Source organism: Pan troglodytes, chromosome 17, assembly GCF_028858775.2.
Source record: "Pan troglodytes isolate AG18354 chromosome 17, NHGRI_mPanTro3-v2.0_pri, whole genome shotgun sequence".
Lineage (NCBI taxonomy): Eukaryota > Metazoa > Chordata > Mammalia > Primates > Hominidae > Pan > Pan troglodytes.
In genome coordinates, this window is record NC_072415.2 from 32,813,738 (window position 1) to 32,840,531 (window position 26,794).

Genomic DNA, 26,794 nt, shown 5'->3' on the forward strand with positions numbered 1-26,794 from the left:
CTAATAGCATTTTCTGTGATCGTGGAAATTGTTCTAAATCTGCACTGTTCAATATAGTAGCAAGTAGACGTGGCTGCTGAGCACTTGTCTGCAACTGAGAAGCTCAATTTTTATTTTTATTTTATTTATTTAAATTGAAATAGCCACATGTGTCTGTGCCTACAGCATCCTGGACAATGCAATTCTCAGCTTTTCCCATCATTGGCTTATGATTTAGCATTCTCAGGTCACTTTCTATTTGCCCACCAGCTACCTTGCTTTCGTTTTTTTGTTTTGTTTTCTCTTCCATTCTTCTTGTCCTCATGTGTTTGTATCTTTAAAATATAGATATATCTTTACTGTAATTTTATGAGATTCTAGAAAGGAGCAGAAATAGTTGCAAGTGTTGACTTTACCATCTTTAGTTAAGTGGTGTTCTTTATACAGTGTGATTTTAAGGCTTCTGATCTAATTCCTGTCTTCAGACTGCATTCCACTTAAATCATGATGCCTAGCTGTTTGTTCATTCATTCTAGAAATTCGGATTCTATTAATGCTACATATGACTTCCTATCTTTTGATTTTACATCTATATCAACATTGTTTCATGTGAGTTTTACTTTTGTATAAAATGTCTGGGTTCTGGCCAGGCACGGTAACTCATGCCTGCAATCCCAGTACTTTGGGAGGCCAGGGTGGGAGGATCATTTGAGCTCAGGAGTTTGAGACCAGCCTGGGCAACATAGTGAGACCCCATCTCATTAAAAAAAAAAAAGAAAGAAAAAGAAAAAAAAAAGGTCTGTGTTCTTTTATTTTGCTTTGCTTTAGTTGTATACTTTTCATCTTTTATCTCTAACTTATTTTAAAATTCGTGGCATATGCTACCATGCTGTGACTTCCACAGACACTTAAATACTTACTATCTTTTTTTTTTTTTTTTTTTTTTTGAGACAGAGTCTTACTCTGTCACCCAGGCTGGAGTGCAATGGCGCTATCTCAGCTTACTGTAATCCCTGCCTCCTGGGTTCAAGCATTTATCCTGCCTCAGCCTCCCGAGTAGCTGGGATTACAAGCATGAGCCACCACACCCAGCTAATTTTTGTTTTTAGTAGAGATGAGGTTTTGCCACATTGGCCAGGCTGGTCTCTTAACACCTGACCTCAGGTGATCTGACCACCTCGGCCTCCCAAAGTACTGGGATTACAGGCATAAGCCACCATGCTCTGCCAACACTTAAATACTTATTATATTATTGGCTTAGTTATTGACTTGAAATTATTATCTTTGGGCCAGGTGCAGCGGCTCACGCCTGTAATCCCAGCACTTTGGGAGGCGGAAGCAAGTGGATCACGAGGTTGGGAGATCGAGACCATCCTGGCTAACGCAGTGAAACCCCATCTCTATGAAAAATACAAAAAATTAGCCAGGAGAGGTGGCGGGCACCGGTAGTCCCAGCTACTCGGGAGACTGAGGCAGGAGAATGGTGTGAACCCAGGAGGCGGAGCTTGCAGTGAGCTGAGATTGCGCCACTGCACTCCAGCCTGGGTGACAGAGCAGGACTCCGTCTCAAAAAAAAAAAAAAAATTATCTTCGAATTTATTTCCTGAATTCTTAACGTGGGGTATGTGTCTCCTTTTTAACTGTATTTTTTTCTGATTAGGTAAATAATGAAATTGGAAAATGTTTCAAAAATATGGAAAATGAAGAAGAGAAAATCTCCCATAATACTGTCACCTACAAGATAACAATTATTAACATTTTGGAATATAACTCTCCCTCACCTGCTTGTGTGATATGTATTTTTCTCTTCAGCAGTCACAAATAATTAGTAAAAGCTATTTTGTTTTTTTTTTTTTTTTTTTTGAGACGGAGTCTCGCTTTGTCGCCCAGGCTGGAGTGCAGTGGTGCAATCTCAGCTCACTGCAAGCTCCGCCTCCCAGGCTCACGCCATTCTCCTGCCTCAGCCTCCCTAGTAGCTGGGACTACAGGTGCCCGCCACCACGCACAGCTAATTTTTTGTATTTTTAGTAGAGACGGGGGTTTCACTGTGATAGCCAGGATGGTCTCGATCTCCTGACCTTGTGATCCGCCCGCCTCGGCCTCCCAAAGTGTTGGGATTACAGGCGTGAGCCACTGTGCCCAGCCTGTAATTTTTTTAATATAATACATTGTGAATTTTTACTAATAATTTTTTTAATGCCAAAAGGAAAATATGAGGTGACTTTTTCTCCCTTGTATTTCTTGACCTTTATTCAACAATATTGACAAAAAAAAAATTTTTTTTTTTTTTGAGTCAGAGTCTTGCTCTGTCCCCCAGGCTGGAGTGCAGTGGCATGATCTCAGCTCACTTCAACCTCCACCTCCCGGGTTCAAGCGATTCTTCTGCCTCAGCCTCCCGAGTAGCTGGGACTACAAGCGAGCACCACCACACCTGGCTAATTTTTGTATTTTTTAGTAGAGACGGGGTTTACCGTATTGGCCAGGCTGGTCTTGAACTCCTGACCTCATGATCCTGTCGCTGCAGCCTCCCAGAGGGCTGAGATTATAGGCATGAGCCACTGTGCCCTGCCAATATTGACAAATAAATTTTGATGAATTTAATTTTTCATCAAAAATATTGAACACTCACTATGGGTGACAATACTGTGCTGAGCAAAGCAGCTGCAAAGTTGCTTCAGGTATAATTCTACCCCTTGGTATTAGACTAGGGTTCATATTTTGACCATAACAAATTAAAACAAGGTCAGCTTCTTCAATAAATAAGTTCCCTTAGCATGAGTTTAAAATTGGCAGATTTTTATATAATTACAATCTGAAGAAAATGGTGGTATAACATGATTTCAGCCTATATAAGAATATGTTAAAGGTATAATAACATCATTAATCTAGTTGATTTTCACAGTATTTGCCAAGTCAGTTCCTTAAATCTTCATAAAAGTCTTGGAATTCCAAAGAAGGAAATCTCTTTTAGTGGATGAAAAATACCTTGTTTTGTTTCATAGGTTAAGAGCAGGATTATGTGATCGCTGTGCAGTAACTGAAGAACATATGCGGAAAAAACAGCAAGAGTTTGAAAATATCCGGCAGCAGAATCTTAAACTTATTACAGAACTTAGTGAGTTTCCTTTCTTCATTTATTAATTATTTAAAGTATATAATGTATTATTTTTAAGACCTATTAGTAAATTGGTTGTAATTAAATGGATGGTTTACATGTATTTTTCCTTATTTAGTAAAAGTTCAAATGTCCTTTTTTGTACTTTTTGTAGATTTAATCTCATGCTTAATTTAATAAGAAATAGGGTACAAAAAGGTTGTGCAAATACTGTCCACATTGGTCGTAAGTCATCAGTTGTAAGACAAGAAGCAGGTGGTGTTTTTTTTTTTTGGACATGTCCATATTTGCTTCTTTGGTTTTATCTTTATTTCATGTAACCTTAATACTTAGTGAAGTTAAATACAAAGCAGACAATTTATTGTTCTACACTTGTTTTCTCTCTTGGTATTTATGACATGCTATTTTCATAAGTATACTATTTTCAGTTTATTCTCCTTACCTATTGAGTGTAAAGTTTTTCTACATTCTTAGTTGCCTTCTTTTATTCTTTTAATACTTCTGTTAACCTTATTCTCTTATAACTATTTATTTCTTTTGGTGACCATTACCTGGATTTCCCATAAGCAACTTACAATCAATATATTCAAAATCTAATTAATTATCCTCTTTTCCAAACTAATTCTGTCTTTTATTTTTTTCTGTTAATTATATTGCTACCCTGTGGTTATTCAAGCAAGAATATTGAATATATGCTCATTGTTTTTAAAAGAGGTAAGAAAGAATATAGCTTTATTCTGCTCCCAGAGGTAACTACTGTTAATAGTCTGATACATATCTGTCCAGGTCCAGGTTTTTCTGTCTCTGTGCCTTGTTAGACCCCACTTCCCTCCCTTCTCTTTTGAATTTTAATGGTATCATACCATACTTTGTGTTCTAATGTATTACTTCACTTTAGACTATGTCTTGGAAGTCTTTACATGTTAATATGTCTATAGATTCTGTGGTGTATATGGGTGAACGTGTGCATACATTTATTTAGGAATGTAAGAATATTATCAATGAGTAGAAAATTGTTACATCTCAATAAATATATAGTTGTTCCTTGTCATCTGTAGGGTATTGGTTCCAGGACCCTGACGCATACCAAAATCCTTGGATGCTCAAGTACCTTATATAAAGTCACATAGTATTTGCATATAACCTACCCACATTCTCCTGCATACTTTAAATCATCTCTAGATTCCTTATAATACCAAATGCAGTCTCTACGCATCACTTCATTTGTGTGAATTAAATGTAGTATTCGGTGTCTGGCAAATTCAAGTTTTGCTTTTTGGAACTTTGTAGAATTTTTTTTTCCCAAATGTTTCCCATCCACAGATTTAGAACTCACAGATATAGAAGGCCAACTGTAGTTGAGATCCACAGTAATATTATTGTTAGTACTACTGGAAATAATCTCCAATAATGTCTACATATCTAATAGATTTCCAGCAACTTTATCTAAAATAGAGCCAAAAACTCCAAGCAAGCAAAAAAGCTTATCTAGGTGTTAAAGTATAAGACAACGTTTTTTTAAATGGCTGCATTGTATGCCATAGTATAGGTGTCAATTTTTTAGCTATTGTCACTTTAATGGACTGCTCAACTTTTTGTTTGAATGTTTGAGAATTTTTATTTTCTTACATCCTCTTCAGATTTGGGCAAAAATGTATTAATAATATTCAATCTGGTGGGTGAAGAATGATACCTTTTTAAAATTGGCATTCCCTGTTACTGTTCCAGTCAAGTATTATTTTATATGATCGTCTTCTTGGGTGAATGGCTTATTTATTCTTTGCCCAGTCTTAAATTGCCCTATTTGCTGTTTGTATTTTTTAATTTAGTGAATAACTAAGAGTTATTTATATATTATGGAAGGATTATTACACTTTGGTAGATATGCTGTGCATATATTTTCTACCTTGCCATTACCTGTTGACTTCATTTTATAACTACTTGACAAGTGGAAGTTTTGTATATTTTCTTACCTTGCTTAGGAAGGCTTTCTCTATCCCCAAGAATATAAAAATATTCTCCAATTTTTGTACATATGATATATAAATATATACACACACACACATAAATTTGCATATTTAATCCATCTGGAATTTTTAACATGGAATGTGAAGTAGAAATTTACCATCTTTAGAATTTGCAGGCGTTCATCCTCAAGCTTACTGTCTCATGGTCAAAAGATGGCAGGTACTTTTTCAGGCCTCGTAACTGCATTCATACAAGAAGGAAGAAGCAGCAGCAAAAGGCTGAAATGAGCATGCCAGGAGAGTCTTTAAAAAAAAAAAAAGCTTCTTTGGACACCCACCCAATAACTTCAGTCTCACTAGCCAGGAACCACCCCGACCCTCCCACTCACTCCATCATTGGAAGATGACTAAGGATTTCTGAGGTCTTTCATTAGTTTTATTTTGATGTAGATTGTCTAGGTAAAAATATTTGCAAATAGTGACAATTTCATCTTTTCTTTCAATTATTTTCACAGTTTCTTTTGGTGATTGTTTTTCTTTACATACTTTATTGGCCTAAGGGGCTTTAGAATACTGCTCAGAATAGCAGTTGATACATAAGGGAAGACTAGACTATATTACATTTAAGTGTGCTGTGGCCTTCTAGTAGATACGTGAAATTAAGTTATGGATATTTCCTTCTGTACCTCTTTTGCTAAGTTTTGCTTAATTGTGAATTTATAAAACTCTTAGCATCTGTTCATGTAGTAAGTTTTACTGATAGCTTTTCTAGGGTGAACCAATGTTTAATTTCTTTTTTTTTTTTTTTTTTTGAGACGGAGTCTCACACTGTCACCTAGGCTGGAGTGCAGTGGCGTCATCTCTGCTCACTGCAACCTCTGCCTTCCAGGTTCAAGCAGTTCTCCTGCCTCAACCTCCCGAGTAGCTGGGATTACAGGCACCCACCACCACGCCCAGCTAATTTTTTGTATTTTTAGTAGAGAACCGGTTTCACTATGTTGGCCAGGCTGGTCTTGAACTCCTGACCTCGTGATCCGCTCACCTCGGCCTCCCAAAGTGCTGGGATTACAGTTGTGAGCCACCGTATCTGGCCCCAGTGTTTAATTTCTAAAACAGACAGGCTTGATATGTTAATGTTTTAATTGGGGAACATACATTTAAATCATCATTTGGTTCATTCAGTTTTTCTGCCAGCAAGGTTCTGTTACGATCCAAAGAATTAGGGCAGGCGTGGTGGCTCACACCTGTAATCCCAGCACTTTGGGAAGTTGAGGTGGGTGGATCACAAGGTCAGGAGTTCAAGACCAGCGTGGCCAAGTTGGTGAAACCCCGTCTCTACTAAAAAATATATAAAAATTAGCCGGGCATGGTGGCAGGCATCTGTAATCCCAGCTACTCGGAAGGCTGAAACAGAGAATTGCTTGAACCCGGGAGGTAGAGATTGCAGTGAGCCAAGATTGCGCCACTGCACTCCAGCCTCAGCGACAGAGCGAGACTCCCTCTCAAAAAAAAAAAAAAAAAGATCAAAGAATTAGCTGGGATGCTTTGAATCTTGTTTATATTCTTTTTTTTTTTTTTTTTTTTTTTTTTTTAGAGATGGATTCTTGCTCTGTCTCCTAGGCTGGAGTGCAGTGATGCTATCTCGGCTCACTGCAACCTCTATCTCCTGGGTTCAAGCAATTCTCCTGCCTCAGCCTCCCCAGTAGCTGGGATTATAGGCACGTGCGACCATGCCTGACTAATTTTTGTATTTTTAGTAGAGATGGGGTTTTGCCATGTTGGCCAGGCTGGCCTCGAACTCCTAACCTCGGTTGATCCGCCTTGCATTTTTAAAGTTAATATCTTAATTCTCTTCTGAATAATACAAGAATTTTAAAGCACTTAACTTTGATGATCTTCTCCACTTACATGCTGCTCTTGCCCAGTATTTCATTTCTGTATAGTTTTGGGGTTTTTTAGCCCTACAAGCTAGATTTTTTTTAAAAAAATTACCTTTAAGTAAAATTACCTTTCAATTAGCCCAAGGGAGAATCCTTGCTTTGCTGATAGTAAATCTTACAGGGACCCTCCTCTAATGACTGAAAATGGGAGGGAAAGACACCTTGCTAGAGAGCTTTTCCGTATGGATAGTTGGTCTTCTGAGCGTGAAAGTGCCTTCTCTTGTGTCTACTATAAATTACTTGGGAGCACTGCTCTGATTTTCTTGTCTCGGTATTTATTAATGACTCCTACGTCAAAACTTTTAGAGATCTATCCTCATGACTTTAGCCTAAGGGCAACTATTAGGCACCCTTTATTTACCCATTTAGCAATTTGTGGGCCATGTTGCCTCTGATACTAGAATTGGTATGAGATTCTTCTAAGAATACTCCCTTTTTTAAAGGCCCTTTTTCATTGGATTTTACCATCAATCTGAGCCTATTTTTAAATAATTCAGAAATTTTTTATACTTCTGATCTGTTAGTGACACCCTTTCTGGCTTTTTAATACTGCAGTAGACTTATTTTAGAGTATTGTCATTTTATTTGGATTTGGAGAGGGAAAATCAAGTAAACCATCTTAATCAGAAATCTAAGGTCATCTTTGACTTCTGTGAACCCTACAAAGGATGAGTTGCCAAATACTACGATTCTGCCTCTGTTACAGTTCTTCTACTGGTCTTTACTTCCTATTTATCCACCTCTACATAGGTCCAGATACTCATTTCTTTTAATGACCACCTGACTTTTTGTCTTGTCAATACTTTCTTCTCACATTGGTATATGCTATATGTACTAACAAATCAGTCTTCCCATCATTCATCTATAAAAAATGATCCCTGGTAATCTATAAGATAAAGTTTTAATTTCTTAACCTGCTATTGAAAGCTTTCTACCGTTTATTATACCCAGTCTTTGTTCCACTGATTCTCTCTGTAGAATAGTCTCCTGTCCAGCTCAGTTGCCCTTTTTTTGATGAATGCCTTCCTGATCTTCTCAAGGGCCCAAAGTAACCTCTTTCTCCTTGGAAATTCCCTTAGTACTTTATTTGTACTTCTTGATTGCCCTTGTCACTTTTAAACCTATAAAACATGTTTATGTAGTATCTTGTCTCCTTTGTTAGACTGCACATTGCTTTAGGTCACTGTCTATATCTTAATTTTTTTGGATCCTCCACGAAAGTAGTTTAATAACCTCACATGTTGTAGATAGTCCAGAAAATTTACTCAGTGTAAGAAAATATGTTTAGATTTATAAACCACTAAATTATTAACAAATTTTAGAGTACAATTAACCTTCTTTGGTGAAAGTTCATTGTATTTACTGTGACCTGATTTCTGGGATCTACTTCTTTTACTAAAACACATGCTTAACCAATGACATCATACTAAGCATTGATGAGAGTATTATGCTGGTTCCAGTAGAAGTTACAGCCCAAAACTGGATTCCTGCTTTACAAATTAAATAAATACAGATAGGAAAATTTGGTGGAGATTCAAACAAACAGATACTCTTCAATGGATATATTTAAGTTACTGATACCATAATTATTCATGAAACCTAGAGTATGACTAAGAAGAAAATTTGATTTGATAAATGTGCTTGTTATAAAAATTACACTGATATTCAGCGTTTTTGGTGTTTTTTTGTTTTGTTTTGTTTTGTTTTGTTTTTGAGACTCTCTGCCACCCAGGCTAGAGTGCAGTGGCACTATTTTGGCTCACTACAACCTCAGCGTCCCAGGTTCAAATGATTCTCCTGCCTCCACCTCGAATAGCTGGGATTACAGGCATGCGCCACCACGTCCGGCTGATTTTTGTGTTTTTAGTGGAGACGGGGTTTCACCATGGTGGCCAGGCTGGTCTCGAACTCCTCACCTCAAATGATCCACCCACCTCGGCCTCTGAGTGCTGGGATTACAGCTGTGAGCCACTGCGCCTGGCCTATTTTATTTTTATGATCAAATTAATTTCAAGATAGAGACTCTTGCTAAAATGGTATTTGAAATTAGTAGGACTGAGTAACCAGATGGAATGCTTTCTTGTCCTCAGTATGAATAATTATACTCCCTAGTACATGAAGTACCCTCTTTTGCCTGCAAGCATTACATAAAATTATCAGTTAATCAGTTACATGGAACTGGCACGGTGTGAGATGTAGTACTCCCTACCTAGTAACGAATTAGTTTTGCACACTAGTGTTAACCCTGAATAAACATTATGATTTAGGATTAGAAGTACTAATTTCTTCATACATGCTGACATATTTTATTTGAAAGCCTAACATAGATGTTAATATAAACATATTATTTGCCTTCTTTTTCACATTGTTTTTAAGTGAATGAAAGAAATACTCTACAGGAAGAAAATAAAAAACTTTCTGAACAACTCCAGCAGAAAATTGAGTAAGTATTTTCCTCCAACCTTGTTATTTTATTTTACTTAGCTATGCAAACCATGAAGATACTGTAAGAGTTGAAGATTTCATTTTAAAAATTATGAAGTGTTCTGTAGTTAAAAAATACAAAGAAAATCACTACATTTTTGTGTTTTGAGAGTATAGTGTGAATGCATCTCTTAGATTAGTGCTTGAAGAAAGTGTCAACATTGTAATTAAAACATTTTAATTTTTATAATGATTTATTATAAATAATACATTATTAAAATACTTATATTTCAAACAGATGTTTGAGTTTTGTTAGCTCCCTTTCAGCCCTGTCCCAGAAGCTTCATAAGGGCAAACTGATTAAGTGTTTCCTCTTATATAGTACTCAGGCCTGTAGAACTTCTTCCTTCCTCTATTTTTCTCCCTTTTCTCCCCATTTCTCCTAAAGAATAAAACCAGTAACTTTTATCTTGTGTGCCACTTCCTCTTGTGTTTTATGTTTATTATTTCTAATTCTCACTGTGACTTCGCAAAGTAGTTTTATTATCCCCACTTTACAAATGGGGAAACCAAAGGTCACAGTCAAATAACTTGCCTATCATCTTACAGCTAGTAGGTAATAGGACTGTCACTCAGACCCATATTTTTTCTGAAAAGCCTCTTTTCTTTCCATTATCCAACACTGTCTCAAAAAAAGAATTTTTTCTAGATATGATCTAATGCAGAGCAGAGCAGAGATATGACTAACTTTTAGTTCCCATTTATATAAAGCTTATATACTATTTTTGAAAACTTAGGATTCAGGATAATCCTAATGGCGTTATAGCGTTCCTAAAGATCCTGTTGCGTTTAAATAGACATCTACAAAAACTTCAGTAAAACTATGTAGATGTAACATATTATTTTGGTTTGGAATAGTTATTTTTGTATGAACACATCTCACAAGTAGAATTATCATTCTTACTGGTATACTTTTAGGATAATGGATATCCAATAGAATTCTGATATTCCTCCCATGTGATTGGTCTACTGAATACTGATAGCCAAAGGGAATTTTGAGGAGAGATAATAGTCAGATGAGGAAAGGAACCTATGAGATCAGACTGATGTTATAAAATGTTTATAAGAAAATGTCAACACTTTCTAATTTTAATAACGCTGTATAATGAAGAGAGAACACAGGACACAGATCCACAATCTGTTACATAGAATTCCAAAACCCAAAAGGTTATTTTTGAAATGTTGTTCACAACCTAACCTCACTGCAATGGCAGAATGCTGTTTATAGTCTTTATCCCACTTCATGTGAGTATTCATATGTTTTGCTGTGAAAATATCAATGTGTTTGATTACAGGATGATGCTTCAGACTCCACTGGAGCTGTTATGTAATTATGTATATATGTTCTGTATTACTGTATTACTTTCATTTTTTTAAAAAAATATGAATTTGGAATCCTGTCTGGTTCCAAGGATTTTAGATAAGTGATTGTTGACCTACATTAATTTATGTGAAGTGATTATGTATGTACGTAGCTTATGGTATTTTGAACACATCAGCCTTGATCTTTATGAGTACCAAAGGGATGAGATACCAAGTGTGTAGAAGTTAACACAGAATTAGATAGACGATTGCCTCAAAAACCAATGTGTATAAGTTAGGTTGAAACTATATCGTGTCATTTGCTTGGTAGAAATATGAATTCTAATTAGTTTAGAATTTATTTTTAGTGTTCTCAAGCACATACATTTTTCCTGTTGAAATTCAAATTTTAGAAAAGAAGTGAAGGCTAAAGTTTGAAATTACAGGAAAGAGTAATCATATAGATGAGCTTAAGGCATGTATGTTTATTTAGGACATGCTTAGTCAAAAGAGTATAGGAGATGATCTGATTGTGTCTTTTATTCTCTTCTAAAATATAAGATAGTTGTGATTCTCATGAACCAACTTCTTTTGTAGCTTGGTCGCAAAGAAATTGCATTTTGCTCAGCAGTTTTGTTTTGTTTTTAAAAAAGCAAGTATCATCTTGTAAAGGCAACCTAATTTTCTCTGATCACCTAAACCACTGTCATATTATGCTATTTGTGCCTGAAATTTCCCTGAACTTTAGAAGAAAATATTATTTGACTTCTGCTTGTTAAATGCAGTAACTCTAACTCTTCTGAGCTAGTTTTGATGTTACAGATGGCTTATATGGTAGGGCAGTTATTAGTGACACCAAAATTATTCAGTAAAATTTTGCCACTATAAAGTTAAAAATGTGTATAAAGCTAGGTATTGAGGTCATCATTCTCTTCGTTTTAGAAAATAGATGTGATGGGTCAGTGAAAGTCAAGGGAGTCTATACACGTAAGAGTTCAAAGGACTGTAGAACTCATTGCATTCAACCCTCTTCTAAATTGAATTCCTTATACAGCTTCTTTAACAAATAGCTATTGTTTGAACACGTCTAGTAGAAGTTTACTGTTTCCCAAGCCTATTTAAATTTAGTAAGACAAAATTATTAGAAAATTCTAAGTTTATAGAAATTACACTGCTTATAAGTTATATTTCTTGATGATGACTGCCTTCCGGGACCATCTTAAGCAAGTCTATTCACCTGTGCTACTTGACGACTCTTTTGATACATGAAGACAGCTATCATGGCCCTCCTGAGTCTTGTTTTCTCTAGAGTAAATATCCTCTGTTCATTAACTGTGGCATTAAATATCCTCTGTTCATTCATGTGGCATTACTTCAACTCTTCAAACTGTGAATTTTTTAAAATGTTTTAGTTTGTCAATATCTGAATTAAGAAATCAATATTCTAGGTATAGCCTGATCAGTGGAGCAGTACTGCCACCTCTCCTACAATGGCTATAACGTTACTTCGTTAAGTTTAAATTATGTTTTAACTGGAAATGTAAGTTCTTCAGAGTAGAAAAGGAAAAAAGCTGAATATTTAAAACTTTTTTACAGACTCATGAAGGGAAACCCCAGATCCATAATTATAGGTCTTTGGAGAAGAAACCAACTAAAACAGTTTTGACAGGAGTTTAATTAAGAGGGAGCAGGGGTCCACAAATCAAACAGCTCAAGCCATCAGAAGGAAAAGTGAAAGGAGGACAAGTGTGCATAATTAATTTAACCAAAAGCTGTGACGTGAACTCTTTCTCTCAGAAAATCAGTGAGACTAGTGTTTTAAAGGATGAACTTGGTTAACATATATGGAGTTTTGTTTTTTCCTTTTATGACAAAGGAAGACAAAGCCGGCACTCATTTACTTAGTTTGGGCACCTCTAGTTAGAGCTAGTTTTGTTTTTTTTTTTTTTGTTTTTTCCTTTTGTGATCCCAGCTTCTTCCACATTGACTCTGCCAGGAAATCAATTGCTTCTCGTGACTCATTCATGTTTCAGGTTGAATTTTTATGACTAATAGGCAAGCAGGCTGTGACGTGATTAGTTAAAGCTAGGTCAGATAGATTTCACACTCCATTAATTTATAAGCCTTTCTCATATGACTTTAACTTACTGTTTTTCCAGAATAAGAAAATTACAGGAAGAGATTAAAAATTAGATATCAGATCTATTGCACAGAATGGTGACTTAATAATGATTGTATATTTCAGAACTGCCAAGTAGATTTTAAATGTTTTTACTACAAAAAAAAGATAAGTATGTGAAGTGATAGATGTTAATTAGCTTGATTTAATCATTCTATACTGTAAACATGTATCAAAACATTTTGTTGAACCCAGTAAGTAGATACAATTATTATTTGTCAATTAAAAATAAAATTTGGCTGGGCACAGTGGCTCATGCCTGTAGTCTCAGCACTTTGGGAGGCCAAGGTGGGCAGATCACTTGAGGTGAGGAGTTTGAGATAGCCTGGGCAACATGGTAAAACCCTGTCTCCATTAAAAATACAAAAACTAGCCAGGTATGGTTGCACGCGCAGCTGTAGTCCCAGCTACTCGGGAGGCTGAGACACAAGAATCACTTGAACCTGGCAGAGGTTGCAGTGCGCTGAGATCGCACCACTGCACTCCAGCCTGGGCAACAGAAGGAGACTCCGTCTCAAAAACATAAAATAAAATTTTAAATAATTTTGTTTATTTTATTTTATGTTTATGTTTATTTTATTTAAAATTTAAAAATTTTTAAATAATTAGACATTAGCTCTAAAGATTGTTCCTTGGTATAAAATGTAGGATTAAAGCCTACAAATAATATTGGTATCATTCAGGAAATTAAAGTGTAAATGTTTTTTGGGAAAAATTAGTCTTTGTCTTCCAATTAATGTTTCTTAAAAATCTCTGTTGGTCACAGTTCATACAGTTCTCACTATATAAGCTTTTATTTGGAAATAGTATTGCAAGTTGATACGAGTCTAATAGGACAGACTGATTTGGTCATGTAAAGCCTAGATGTCTGACAGACTGGTAACAATTGGTTGGCAAATAAGGTCAGTAATGGTTTGACATGGGAAAGTCAATTAACTTTATTTTTACTCAACATTCACAATTCAATTCAAACCCAATCTTTCAGTTACAGTTGATCCTGAATTGAGTTGGGCAAGAACATATGCCTAGATCCACACAAATTTATTCTCTAGTGGAATCTGGGAATGTCTCATATTCACTCAACAAATGTTTATGCCATACCTACTGTATGTCTACTGTGGTAGGCTCTTGTGATTCATCAGTGAACCAAAGATCCCATCCTCTTAGAACTTATATTCTAACAGGTGAGCAATAGATACAATAAATAAATTGCAGCTGGGCGCCGTGGTTCACGCCTGTAATCTCAGCACTTTGGGAGGCCGAGACGGCTGGATCACTTGAGGTCAGGAGTTTGGGACCAGCCTGGCCAACGTGGTGAAACCCTGTCTCTACTAAAAATACAAAAATTAGCCAGGCATGTAATCCCACCTACTCAGGAGGCTGAGGCACGAGAATCACTACAACCCAGGAGGCAGAGGTTGTAGTGAGCCAAGATTGGACCACTGTACTCCAGCCTGGGCAATAGAGCAAGACTCAGACTCAAAAAAAAAATCTAAATAAATAAAAATGAGTAAATTGCATACTATGTTAAAAAGCAGTAAATGCTGTGGATAAAGTTTATAGAGCAGAATAACAGGGAACAGGAGTGCTAGGGTGTGTGAAGGGAGGTTGCAATTTTAAACGGTAAAATTCCAGCAGACTTGAAGGAGATTAGAGAGATAATTAGCTATGTAGGTATCTGGGGATGAGCATTCCAAGCAGGTGGAACAACTGGAGCAAAGAACCTAAGGTGGGAGTATGCTTGGTGTGTTTGGGGAACCTCAAGGAAGAGAGTGTGGCAGGAATAGAGTATAATAGGAAAAAAGGTCAGAGAGGAAAAATGGGAGGGGCACCATCAGGTCATGTAGGATCTTCATGGATCAAAGGACTTTGGCTTGTGTTCTCAGTGAAATGAGCAGATGTGACAGGGTTTTCATGAGATTTCATCCATATGACTTAAGTCTTTTTGGGGTTTTTTTTTTTTTTGGAGACAGGGTCTCACTGTGTTGCCGAGGCTGGAGTGGAGTGGCATGATCATAGCTCACTGCAGCCTCGACTTCCTGGGCTCAAGCAACCCTCCCACCTCACCCTCCCAAGTAGCTGAGACTACAGGTGTGTGCCACCACGCCTGGCAAATTTTTTAATATATTTGTATGTAGCAATAGAGTTTTGCCTGGGCCTCCCAAAGTGCTGGAATTGTAGGTGTGAGCCACTAAGCCTGGCCCGACTTATGTCTTTTTTTTTTTTTTTTTTTTTTTTTTTGAGACGGAGTCTCGCTCTGTTGCCCAGGCTGGAGTGCAGTGGCGCGATCTCAGCTCACTGCAAGCTCCGACTCCTGGGTTCACGCCATTCTCCTGCCTCAGTCTCCTGGGTAGCTGGGACTACAGGCACCTGCCACCACACCCGGCTAATTTTTTGTATTTTTAGTAGAGACAGGGTTTCACCGTGTTAGCCAGGATGGTCTCGATCTCCTGACCTTGTGATCTGCCCGCCTCGGCCTCCCAAAGTGCTGGGATTACACGTGTGAGCCACCGCGCCCGGCCCCAATTTATCTCTTAATAGGACTCTTGTGACTGTTGTTGAGAGTAGACTATAAGGGGGCCTAGATAAAAGCAGTAACAGAAACTCAAATTTTGAGGCCTTTTTGTAGACTATGGATAACACATTTGGTTAACAATGTGTTATTGTTAGGGTCTGACTGCTAAGATTTAAATCCTGACTCTGTTACTATTTTAGTAAATGACTTCTGTATCTTCATTTCCTCATTTGTAAAATGAAAGTAGTAATACCTCACAGAGTTGTGATAATTAAACTCATAATTTAAATAGTGCCGGGCAATGTAAACACATAACAAAAATTGGTTATTATCATTGTTAGTATTCTCATCCTGTATTTGTCAAGCATGCTAATTCTACTACCATGATGTTTAACGTTCTTTCCTTTCCATATGTACTTAAAATATTCTAGTTCAGACCACAGACAGAGCGGCTTGCCTGGACTATTATAGCCACTAATTGATTTCCTTGCCTCCTGTCCTTCTGTCCCAATCTTGCACAATACTGTTAGATTGTCACATTATATCCAAGCTCTAAAACCTTAATTTCTTTCCTCTTGCTTTCTACATTATGTGCACATTGAGCTCATGGCTCTCGTTCATGTAATTCCAGCTTTCCCTTCTCCAGCATAAGTACACAGTACTACATGCCTTTCCTCAGACTGTGGGTTCTCTCCTGATCTTGTCTGCAATTTGAAATACTTTTAATTTCACCTGAAGTGCTATTGACTATACTTTCTACTTCACTTCTCACATAGTATTCCCCACTGGGTACTGTAATCATTCGTGCACTTATCTACTTAGGTTTGGAACATTAGATGCAAGGGATTACATCCCTTAGAGCTTCATGTTTGTGTTCTACTGTAACTCCATGCCATGTAGTAAATGTTTTAATACTCATTGAATTGATTTTCTTTCCATTGTCATTCTTCTCTAGGAATGATCAACAGCATCAAGCAGCTGAGCTTGAATGTGAGGAAGACGTTATTCCAGATTCACCGATAACAGCCTTCTCATTTTCTGGCGTTAACCGGCTACGAAGAAAGGAGAACCCCCATGTCCGATACATAGAACAAACACATACTAAATTGGAGCACTCTGTGTGTGCAAATGGTAAGAGTTGGAGTTGTATTTTAGTTCTCTGGTTTTGTAAACCAGTGTTCATCTACTAGTTTTTATGTTATTCAATCTAGTGATAAGAAGATAGTCACTATTCTGGTATCCCATGGTACAACTATGAGTTTAACTTCTGTTTGTAAAGTGACTGAGAAGGCATTTTCTGCCCATGTTATGTAGATACGTGTCATCTATATGACATGTAAATATACCATATTTTATAAATGTAGTAAATAGTTTCTTTTTTCTTTTTATTTTAAAAATATTCCTATGTGTATATATCCAAGTGGGATAGAAGGAAAAAGGAAAGGAACTTAATGTTAATTTGTACCTCCTGTGTACCAGGTATTATGCTGAGTGATTTGCATGTATTATTGCTGTGTTTTAATTCTCGTAACAGGCTTGTGAGATAACTATCAGCTCTTTTGTTTTATAGATGAGGAAAGATATGTTTAGAAAGGTTAAATAACTCACTCAAGGTCAGCTATTATGTAGATGAGTCAAAATTCAAATACAGATCTTCTTAGCTCTGAACTTTCCTACTCTCCAGGTCTTGCCACATGGGCACTCCTGCCATTGGAGCTGTCTGTAACTGGCTATTTTTATTTGGTGTAATTTGTAGGAGTTAGTGGTAATCAAGAAATGGTGTTATAATGTGTCCACTTTGTGGCTTTTCAGTGACATGTTTCTAATTCCAGCCTAGTTTATCATTTCTGCTAAATGCTTTAAAACTGTCTTTTCACATAGTCCCAAAATTTGTTATATGCCATGATCAAGTATTACTTTTAGTATTAATCTAAAGCAAACAGTAAAGACTTTAATTTTTAACCTAAACTATTTGCAACAAGGAAAGCATGGGGGGGCGGGGGATATATACGTACTACTATATTTGTATAATACAAATAAATTGTTGACAGTAAATATGCCTTTAGACAAATAAGCAGATCTTATTCTTAGATGTTGGAACATTGACAGTTTTCCCCCACTTTATAAGCGTTTGTATCACCATCTAGTGGAAAACAAAAGAACTGTTAAAAATCCTACACTTAAATAGGAGCTAAGTTAAAATGTAAAATCATAGATCTAAAATGAATATCCGTTGACCTTTTAGTTTGCTGTCAGACAGGACATGAATCATTAAAGATAATCACTGCATAATTTACATCAGGTTTAAATTCACAAATAAGAATATCTAGAAAACAATTCCATATTAGGAAAGTCTTTTGTAACCAATATAAATGCTTCTGGTTTATTTCTTCTTTGTATGAAAGCAGCATGTAACTATTTAGAAATTTAATTCATTTGCTTTAACCTTGTTCTGATCATTTTTTACTTGGAATCTGAAATTTGGTTTTAAGATGTACGATAACCTTGAGCCATACAAATGATTTTAAAATAATTTTAAGGCCGGGCACGGTGGCTCACACCTGTAATCCCAGCACTTTGGGAGGCCAAGGTGGGTGGATCACGAGGTCAGGAGATCGAGACGATCCTGGCTAACATGGTGAAACCCTGTATGTACTAAAAATATAAAAAATTAGCTGGGCGTGGTGGCACACGCGTGCAGTCCCAGCTACTCGAGAGGCTGAAGCAGGAGACTTGCTTGAACCCTGGAGGCGGAGGTTGCAGTGAGCTGAGATCATGCCACTGCACTCCAGCCTGGGCGACAGAGCGAGACTCCATCTCAAAAATAATAATAATAATAATAATAATTTTAAATGCTTTAATGACTAGTTAGTCCTGTTCTCTAACTTCCCTTGCTTGCTTATTTTAAGGTTTATAATGCTTTTTAATATTACTCTCAAGTTATAAATAGGAAAACCATTTCACTTTACCTTGTCCTTATTTTGGTTTTCTTTGAACTAAATCTTTAAATATTGGAGTGATTTCTGATAAAGCATGCTTCAGAGTTTCCTTCCCGAAAATAGAAACTCTAAAACAAAGATCATGGAGATAAATGATATAGTATACATTAGATTGATTGATCATTTGTTTATTGATTGATTATTTGAGATAGGGTCTCACTCTGTCATCCAGGGTGGAGTACTGTGGTGTGATCTGTAGCTTACTACAGCCTGGAACTTTTAGGCTCAAGAGATCCTCCTGCCTCAGCCTCCCAAGGTGCTGAGATTACAGTCATGAGCCACTGTGCCCAGCCCAGTATACCTTTTTAAATTAACCTGCTGATTTGTAACAAATATAAAAAGAAAGTAACACTAAAATGTTACTACTCTAGGCAATTTGGGTTAGAAGAAGCTGTCTGTTCTAGTCCCCTCTCTCCCAATGTCTTCACTTAAACAGCTTTGTTTCTTAGTGAAATTAAAGGAGCTTACTTCTTAGAATATGATAATTATGTCAGTAAAACAGTACTTATATTGTATTTAAATACAGATAATACATAAAAATTTTAAATATGAATAAATAAAAATAATTTGATAATACTTTTCATCATCATTGTTTATTGTGTAATCTCTTATTTTTTTCTCCCCTTAGAAATGAGAAAAGTTTCCAAGTCTTCAACTCATCCACAACATAATCCTAATGAAAATGAAATTCTAGTAGCTGACACTTATGACCAAAGTCAATCTCCAATGGCCAGTAAGCAAGATACTGAGATTACTTTACAAGTTTAAAATTGTGGTTATTGGTGGGTAACAGTGACCCACAGTCTAACTTAGACAATATTTTAAAGGTATTTTCCATATAATTTTGTTTATATTACTAGTTTACTATCTTTTTCATATTGGAAAGTAATGTTATCCTATTCATATAAATATCCCTAATCATATTAATATAAATTACTAATAATTTTAAGTAAAGAAGGCTTTACTGTGATTTACTTATTTGTTCAACAAATATTGAAGCATCTGTTGTATACCAGGCACTGAATAAAACAAAGCCCTTGTCCTCGTGGAGCTTATGATCTAGTTGAGGGAGAAATAAAATTTATGTCAGATAGAAGCAAGTGCTCTGAAGAAAAGTAAAGCAGGGTAAGAAGGGATATTAGAAAGCCTCACTTGTAAAGTGATGGTTGCATAGGGACTGAGGGAGGGAAGTGAGTCATGTGGCTATCTGGGAGAAGGGCACCCAGGCAGAGAAATTAGCAAGCCCGGAGGCTTTGCAGTAAAGATGCCATTTGGTTTGTTTGAGGAACATTAAGGAACCCTGTGTGGCTGGAGCAGAGTGAGTAAAGGGGAGATTGGTTTGGACAACAGGAAAAATAGAGTTACCATTTACTGAGATGGAAAAGACTGGGAGCCGCAGGTGTATAGGTTGGGGCGGGGGTGGGTAGAAATTAGAAGTTTGGCTTCGGGAATATTCTATTTGAAATGCAAACTCAACATTCAGGTAGAGTTTGGATTCATGAGTAGATGTGAGTTAGAATTTAGAGAAGTTGAGGATGGAGACACATATGGAAGTCATCAGCAGGTAGATGGCATCTAAGCCATGAAACTAGATGAGATTACCAAGCAAGTGATAATAGATGGGGATGAGAAGAAGTCCAAGTATTGAGCCTTGGGGAACTTCATTATGTAAAGCCATGATTTTCAACTTTTCTTTTGTTGAACAACCCCCACCCCAGCATTTTTAGACATTTCCCCCCTCCCCCCAGTCCCTTCCCTGCTGGAATTTTATTACTGCAGATCTACTGTATATCTGTTTAGGTGATACGTGTATGCATGTATGTCTGTGCTTTATACATAGTAAGGTTTTTTTTGCTCCCCCCTGCCCCAAACCATTTTTCACCTCCTTAGAGAAAATACTGTAGCTGTTGAGGTTGCGAAAATGAGTAGGAACCAACAAAACAGAGAAGGAGCTGCCAATGAGATAGGAAAACTAAAAATGATGTCCTTTAAGCCAAGTGGAGAGAGGACGAAGGGGTGATCAACTGTGTTTAACAATGCTAATAAGTCAAGTAAGATGAAGACTTCTTAGAATTGACCATGAGATTTGGTTGCATGTAGATCATTGAGTGTTAAACTAGTAACATGATAAAAATTGTTAAGGTGTAATGGTGACCATCTGAGATCTGTCTCATGTTCAAAGGAAACTAAGGACAGAGAAAGTGGAAAGAGCACACACAAACAAGTACTCCCAAGACATTTTGCAGTAAAGAGGAGGAGAGAACAGGACAGTGGCTAAGGAAGAACATGGGTCAAGGGAGGATTTTTTTCAAGATGGAATATTATAGCATGATCAGCATTTATTTATGTTGATAGGATGATCAAGTAAATAGGAGAAAATTAATAGTTCTGGAGAAAGAGGGAACAATTGCTACATCCTTAAAAAGGTCAGAGGAGATGAGATCCAGAGCCCAGTTGGGAGGGTTGGTCAAGGTTAATCACTTATTCATTTTATAATAGTGTAAAAGTTACATACTGAAAGCTACAAATCATTTTATATTAACGTGTGTCTGTTTGTCTGTCCATGAGTATGTGTGCATGTGCATGGAGGCTCAGGGTCCAGCAAAGGGTGCTAGGGATACAACACAGAGGGTGGCAGATCCTTGCTTCTCAGCTCTCTAGAACCAATTCTGTTCTGCTGCTGCCAGGTCTTTGCTCCATTATTTGTCCTATCTTCCTTATACAGTATCTGCAGCTTCTCTGCTGGCTTATTCTTAAGTATATACACATATATGTTATCTTCCATCTTTAAAAAATAATCCCCCTTTTAATAATCTCCACCTTTAGCTACAGCTTCTCTTCAGAGGTGAAAAAGTATTAATAGTCTATACTCAATATCTCTACTTTACTAATTCCCATTCACTCCAACTCACTGTAATATGGATTATATTCCCCAACCCCCACCTGCAAGAGAGGAAGAGAGAGCAAGAGAGAGGGAAGGGGGAGGGAAGGAGGAAGGGAGGAGAGAGAAAAGTGCTAGAGGAGTGGGGTACAGGGGAAGGTAGGGAGGGAGACTTACAGGGATTGAAGAGAGGAGAATGCATTCACAAACCCTTTCTTACTCCTTACACTGGAACTGATTCTGACTGTAAACGTCGTCAGTGTTGCTCTTCTCCAAAATATATGATACTGTGCTTGTTCTATTTCTGTCTCTCTATTTATTTATTTATATTTTGAGACGGTGTCTGTCCCTGTCACCCAGGCTGGAGTGCAGTGGCACAAACACAGCTCACTGCAGCCTCAACCTCCCAGGCTCAAGTGATCCTCCCACCTCAGCCCCTCAAGAAGCTGAGACTACAGGCACACACCACCATGTCTGGCTGATATTTGTATTTTTGTAGAACAGCGTTTCACCATGTTGCCAAGGCTGGTCTCGCTCTCCTAGTCTCAAGAAGGCTCCACCTGCTTCAGCCTGCCAAAGTGTTGGGATTACAGGTGTGAACCACTGTACCCGGCTTCACTTTCTATCTCTTCCTGGAGGAATGTCACCTGCAGTCAGTAGTCTTCTCTGACTCATACACTAATAAATCCCAAACCTGTATCTCTGTCCGACTTTTTTCCTGGGGTCCCAACCAATGTATCTACCTGCTGTTGGATACCTCTACAGGGATATCCTTCAACTTCAGCATGTCTACAGTTGACAGTTAACCTGTCAAACCAACTCTTCATCCTTGCATTTGCAATCTCAGTGAATGACACTATACATGCCTCTTTGAGTCATCCTAGATTTCTGCTTCATCTGTTTTTGCTAAACAGCCTCTAAGTCTTACTGATTCCACCTCCTGCATATCTGTTTTACATATTCTTCCGTGCCCCTATTATACTAGTTTAGGCTACTAGCATCTCTCATCAAGACAACATGTTCTAGTAATCTAATTAGTCCTCTTGCCTATTAGTGATTGCTTCTTGCCTAATGAATGTGTCACAGCCACTAATACCTTTTCAGCCCACACATTGCATTTGTTTTATTTAAAACTCTTAGATATCTCTTCATTGTCTACAGGATAAATTTGAAACTCCTTAGCATAACCTGACCCCTAACCAACCTAACTGGGTTCATGTCCTACTCCCATCTTCTGTGGTTTGACTTCTAGCAGTCAAACCATGCGTAGTTCCCTGAACAAGCAATTTTGTTTCACTTTCTAGACCCTTAATTATACCTAGAATTCTACTTTCTGTCCCCAGTCCAGTTAACTTGCCATATTCTTCCTTCTCTCGAGTCAGCTTAGGCATCACTTGTAACTTTCCTTGATTTCCCAAAAGAGATTTAGGAGTCCTTATTCTATGTTTAAATCACCCCTTTTATGTACCTTTATTATAATGTTTATCACATTCTATTGCAGTTCTCTTTTTACCTTTCAACTGTATAAGCTCCTTGAGAACAAGAACTTTTTCTTTTCATCTACTGCTTAGCACAATACCTGGAACATAATAAGTGCTCCATAAATATTTGAGTTAACCTTTATAAAATACTAGAACATAGGTGATTTACGAATATGTGTTAGCTTAACCTGAAACATGCAGTGCTGACAATCTCTCCTACAAAGTATGTTTTCATGAAAGATAGCGTAAATATAGTTGGATATTCATGCTGTAACATAAGTCACAATAATTCCACTGTAAATCCATTTTAAGATTTTTTTCCCAGTGGCAATAAGAAAAATTATCTACCTATTGCATTCAGTTCATTTAGGAAAAACATAAAATTTACTTGAAAAATTTTAGCATGCATAGACCTGCAACTTATTGCCATTTATGGTAGGTATTTTGGACTTTTTGCACAGAATTTTAAAATGTGTCTAGTGCCATCTTATGAAGTGTGAGCCTTTTCCTTCCTCTTTTGTCATTTTAATGTGTCTAGCTTCTACAGTTTTGTAAAATTGGTTTTATTATTTATTAAAATGGTTTATTATTTATTCTTAGAAGCACATGGAACAAGCAGCTATACCCCTGATAAGTCATCTTTTAATTTAGCTACAGTTGTTGCTGAAACACTTGGACTTGGTGTTCAAGAAGAATCTGTAAGTAATTGTTTAGTTTGGCGATAACATGAATTAATTTTATGTCTTTTTAGGTCAGTTTTTAGAGAATTAAGCAAGAGAAATTGTTTTATCTAAAGATCTTGGGTAAAGGCCTGAAACAAAACTTACATTGTTAGAAAGTCCTATTTCTGTTGTCCAGCCCAGCAGTCTCAGAAATCTAGAATCTAGAATTCTTGGGATATGGGTTGAGTCAAAATTTAGGGGAGTAATTATGGCATAGAGATTTTGTCAGCTTTCTTCCCTTCCCCCTCTCTCATGCCCCCTCCCTGCCCTCATCTAAGAGAAGACCTAAACCTTCAGGTTGATTTCAGAATTGTTGTTTTGTTTTGTTTTGTTTTGTTTTTTAGAGATAGGGTCTCATTGTGTTGCCCAGGGTGGAGTGCAGTGGCTATTCACAGACACAGTCATGGAGCCCTATAGCTTCAAACTCCTGGCCTCAAGTGATCCTCCCATCTCAGCCTCCCAAATAGCTAGGACTACAGACATATACCATTATGCCTAGCTAATTTTTTTTGTAGAGATGGGGGTCTCAACTGTGTTGCCCAGACTGATCTCAAACACTTGGCCTCAAGAGATCCTCCTGCTTCAGCCTCTCAAAGTGTTGAGATTACAGGTGTGAGTCACCACATCCAGCTGTACTCTTATTAAGTTGTCTTGCTGTTGAATTTCTAAAAATTGAATTCGTTTTTCATTACATATAGATTTTTTTGTCCTTTCTAGTTTTAAATTCATTCTTAAATGATAATGGGTAGTTTTTAACCTTTGAACTTTGAATGTGTTTTAATAGTTTCTAATTCCCCCCTACCCATAAACCTGGCAAGTCACAGCTTAGACACCAAATAGATTAAGGGAGCTGAAATCTAATGACTTGCTGCTTAAAGTGTGATCCATGGGCCATCTGCATCAGTTTTGAAGTTTGGTAGAGATGCAGAATCTCAGACCTACTGAACTTGCATTTTAACAAAATCTCCAGTTGACTTGTATGCATGTTAAAGATTGAGAAGCACTGTTCTCTAAAGGATTATTTTAAATTCATCTCCTATCAGTATGAATAGTTATCTCTATTCCCTTCCCCGCATCTTAATGTTGTTTTTTGGAATTGGAGTTTTATATACAAGGAGTAGAATATACTTGTGTAAAACATTGAGGCTTTTCTCTTTAAACTTAAAAAGTGCTTCATATTTTTCATTGTGGTGAAATTAACATAACATAAATTAATTATTTTGAAGTGTACAACTCAGTGATATTTAGTACATTCACAATATTATGCAGCTATCACTTCTATCCAGTTCCAAAGCATTTTTATCACCTTCAAAGAAAACCTCATACCCATTAATCATGTATCCCCATTCTCCTCCCCTCATTCTTCCACCTCCCACTTGCATCCTCTGGCAACTTCCAATCTGCTTTCTGTCCCTAGAGGTTTACCTATTCTGAATATTTCATATAAATGGAATCATACATTATGTGGCCTTTGTCCGGCTTCTTAGTATATTTTTGAGGTTCATCTACATCATAACATATATCAGTACTTCATCCCTTTTTAAGAATGAACAAATCTCATTACATGGATGTGCTTCATATTTTACTCTTGAAGGAAACTCAAGGTCCCATGAGCCCCCTTGGTGATGAGCTCTACCACTGTCTGGAAGGAAATCACAAGAAACAGCCTTTTGAGGAATCTACAAGAAATACTGAAGATAGTTTAAGGTAATTAAGGGCACGTTGGTGAAAACTTATAAGCTATTGGTGAGATCCCATTACAATGAATTTCATATAATTAAGCCATTTCTCTCCTTCAACATACAGTTTGTTATTGTGGTTATATAAATGTTTACTTTAAAAATTGTCTCCCTAGTTTCTGACCAATTGAGAGCTTTTTTGCATTACAGTAGAAAGGTGGATATCATTTTTAGCTACTTTCTGTGTTTCTGTCAAGCAGTACTTGTTCCCAGTACTTGTCACTCTGCTCCTTTAAAGAGCCAGTCATCCCTTTGGGGTTTATATTTCCCAAAACTGGATGTTCTACAAAATGCATCTAGAAGCTTGGATGAGCTTCCAAGATTGTGTTGCATCTCATTTTTACTAATTTCAGAATACCTATTAACTAATAATACAGCCATTCCATGATATCAGTGGGGGATTAGTTATAGGACCCCCTCCCCCATGGGTACCAAAATCCAAAGATGCTCAAGTCCATTACATAAAATGGCCATCATTATTGCATATAACCTGTGCATATCCTCCTGTATATTTTATGTAATTTCCAGATTATTTATAATACCTAATACAATGCCTACATATCAATCCATTTGCAAAGATTCAACATAGTACTTGGCACATGGAAAATTCAAGTTTTGCCTTTTGGAATGTTGTGAAATTTGGATTTTTTACCCAAATTATTTTCTAGCCACATGGCTGAATCTACAGATGCAGAACCCACAGATAAGGAGGGCCACTGTACCTGTATTTATATAGCATTTTGCTTTTTAAAAGAGCTTTCGGTTTTTAGATATATAGATATCTATCTATCTATATATGTATATCACAGTCTGTCATCTTAGTAACTGATTAAAGTAGATTTTGTTACCCTAATTTTTTGGTTTATTTTACAGATTACAAAAATACAGCTCCAGAAAGGTTAAATGTCTTGTTTAAGGCCACATAACTATTAAGTGGTAGAGCCAGAGATCTTACCCAGCCCACATCTTCAAACTTACTGCTCTTTCTACGCATATTTCCTCTGCTAGAGACAGGCTGAATCTTAATTTATGTTCAATTCTGTAGTGTAAGAATTTTGTTTCTTGGAGTTACTCGTGATCAAATGTCGTAACAAAAGAACTTAGGTTCTCAGTGGAATTTATTAAAATATGATTTTTGTTTGTTTCTTGAGACAGAGTCTCACTCTGTCACCCAGGCTTAGCTCACTGCAACCTCCACCTCCCAGGTTCAAGTGATTCTCGTGCCTTAGCCACCAGAGTAGCTGGGATTACTGGCATGTGCCACCACACCCGGCTAATTTTTGTATTTTTAGTAGAGATGGGGTTTCACCATGTTAGCCAGGCTGGCCTCGAACTTCTGGCCTCAAGTGATCTGCCCACCTTGGCCTCCCAAAGTGCTGGGATTATAGGCATGAGCCACTGCGCCTGGCAAAAGGTGATTTTTTGTATAATAAAGTTATTTAAAGTACTTAGGAAAAAATTTTAAAATATGAATATTATGGTATTGGGAAA

At 37.0% G+C, this 26,794-nt stretch overlaps 1 protein-coding gene across 30 annotated transcripts in view; it reads left to right on the top strand.

Annotated features, from left to right (window-relative positions):
• The window catches only part of RBBP8 (RB binding protein 8, endonuclease), a 114,691-nt gene that overhangs the window by 54,648 nt on the left and 33,249 nt on the right, over nucleotides 1-26,794 (top strand). For 22 of the 30 annotated variants that reach the window (XM_054671893.2, XM_063795557.1, XM_054671890.2 and 19 more), the window contains 6 exons: nucleotides 2,982-3,094; nucleotides 9,378-9,444; nucleotides 16,437-16,612; nucleotides 19,109-19,213; nucleotides 23,443-23,540; nucleotides 25,159-25,271. In XM_054671893.2, the coding sequence (XP_054527868.2) occupies nucleotides 2,982-3,094; nucleotides 9,378-9,444; nucleotides 16,437-16,612; nucleotides 19,109-19,213; nucleotides 23,443-23,540; nucleotides 25,159-25,271 (672 nt within the window). Of the gene's footprint in view, nucleotides 1-1,272; nucleotides 1,601-2,981; nucleotides 3,095-9,377; nucleotides 9,445-16,436; nucleotides 16,613-19,108; nucleotides 19,214-23,442; nucleotides 23,541-25,158; nucleotides 25,272-26,794 lie in introns of all 30 variants that reach the window. The other 8 variants (XM_063795558.1, XM_063795549.1, XM_063795553.1 and 5 more) reach the window with 3 other exon arrangements.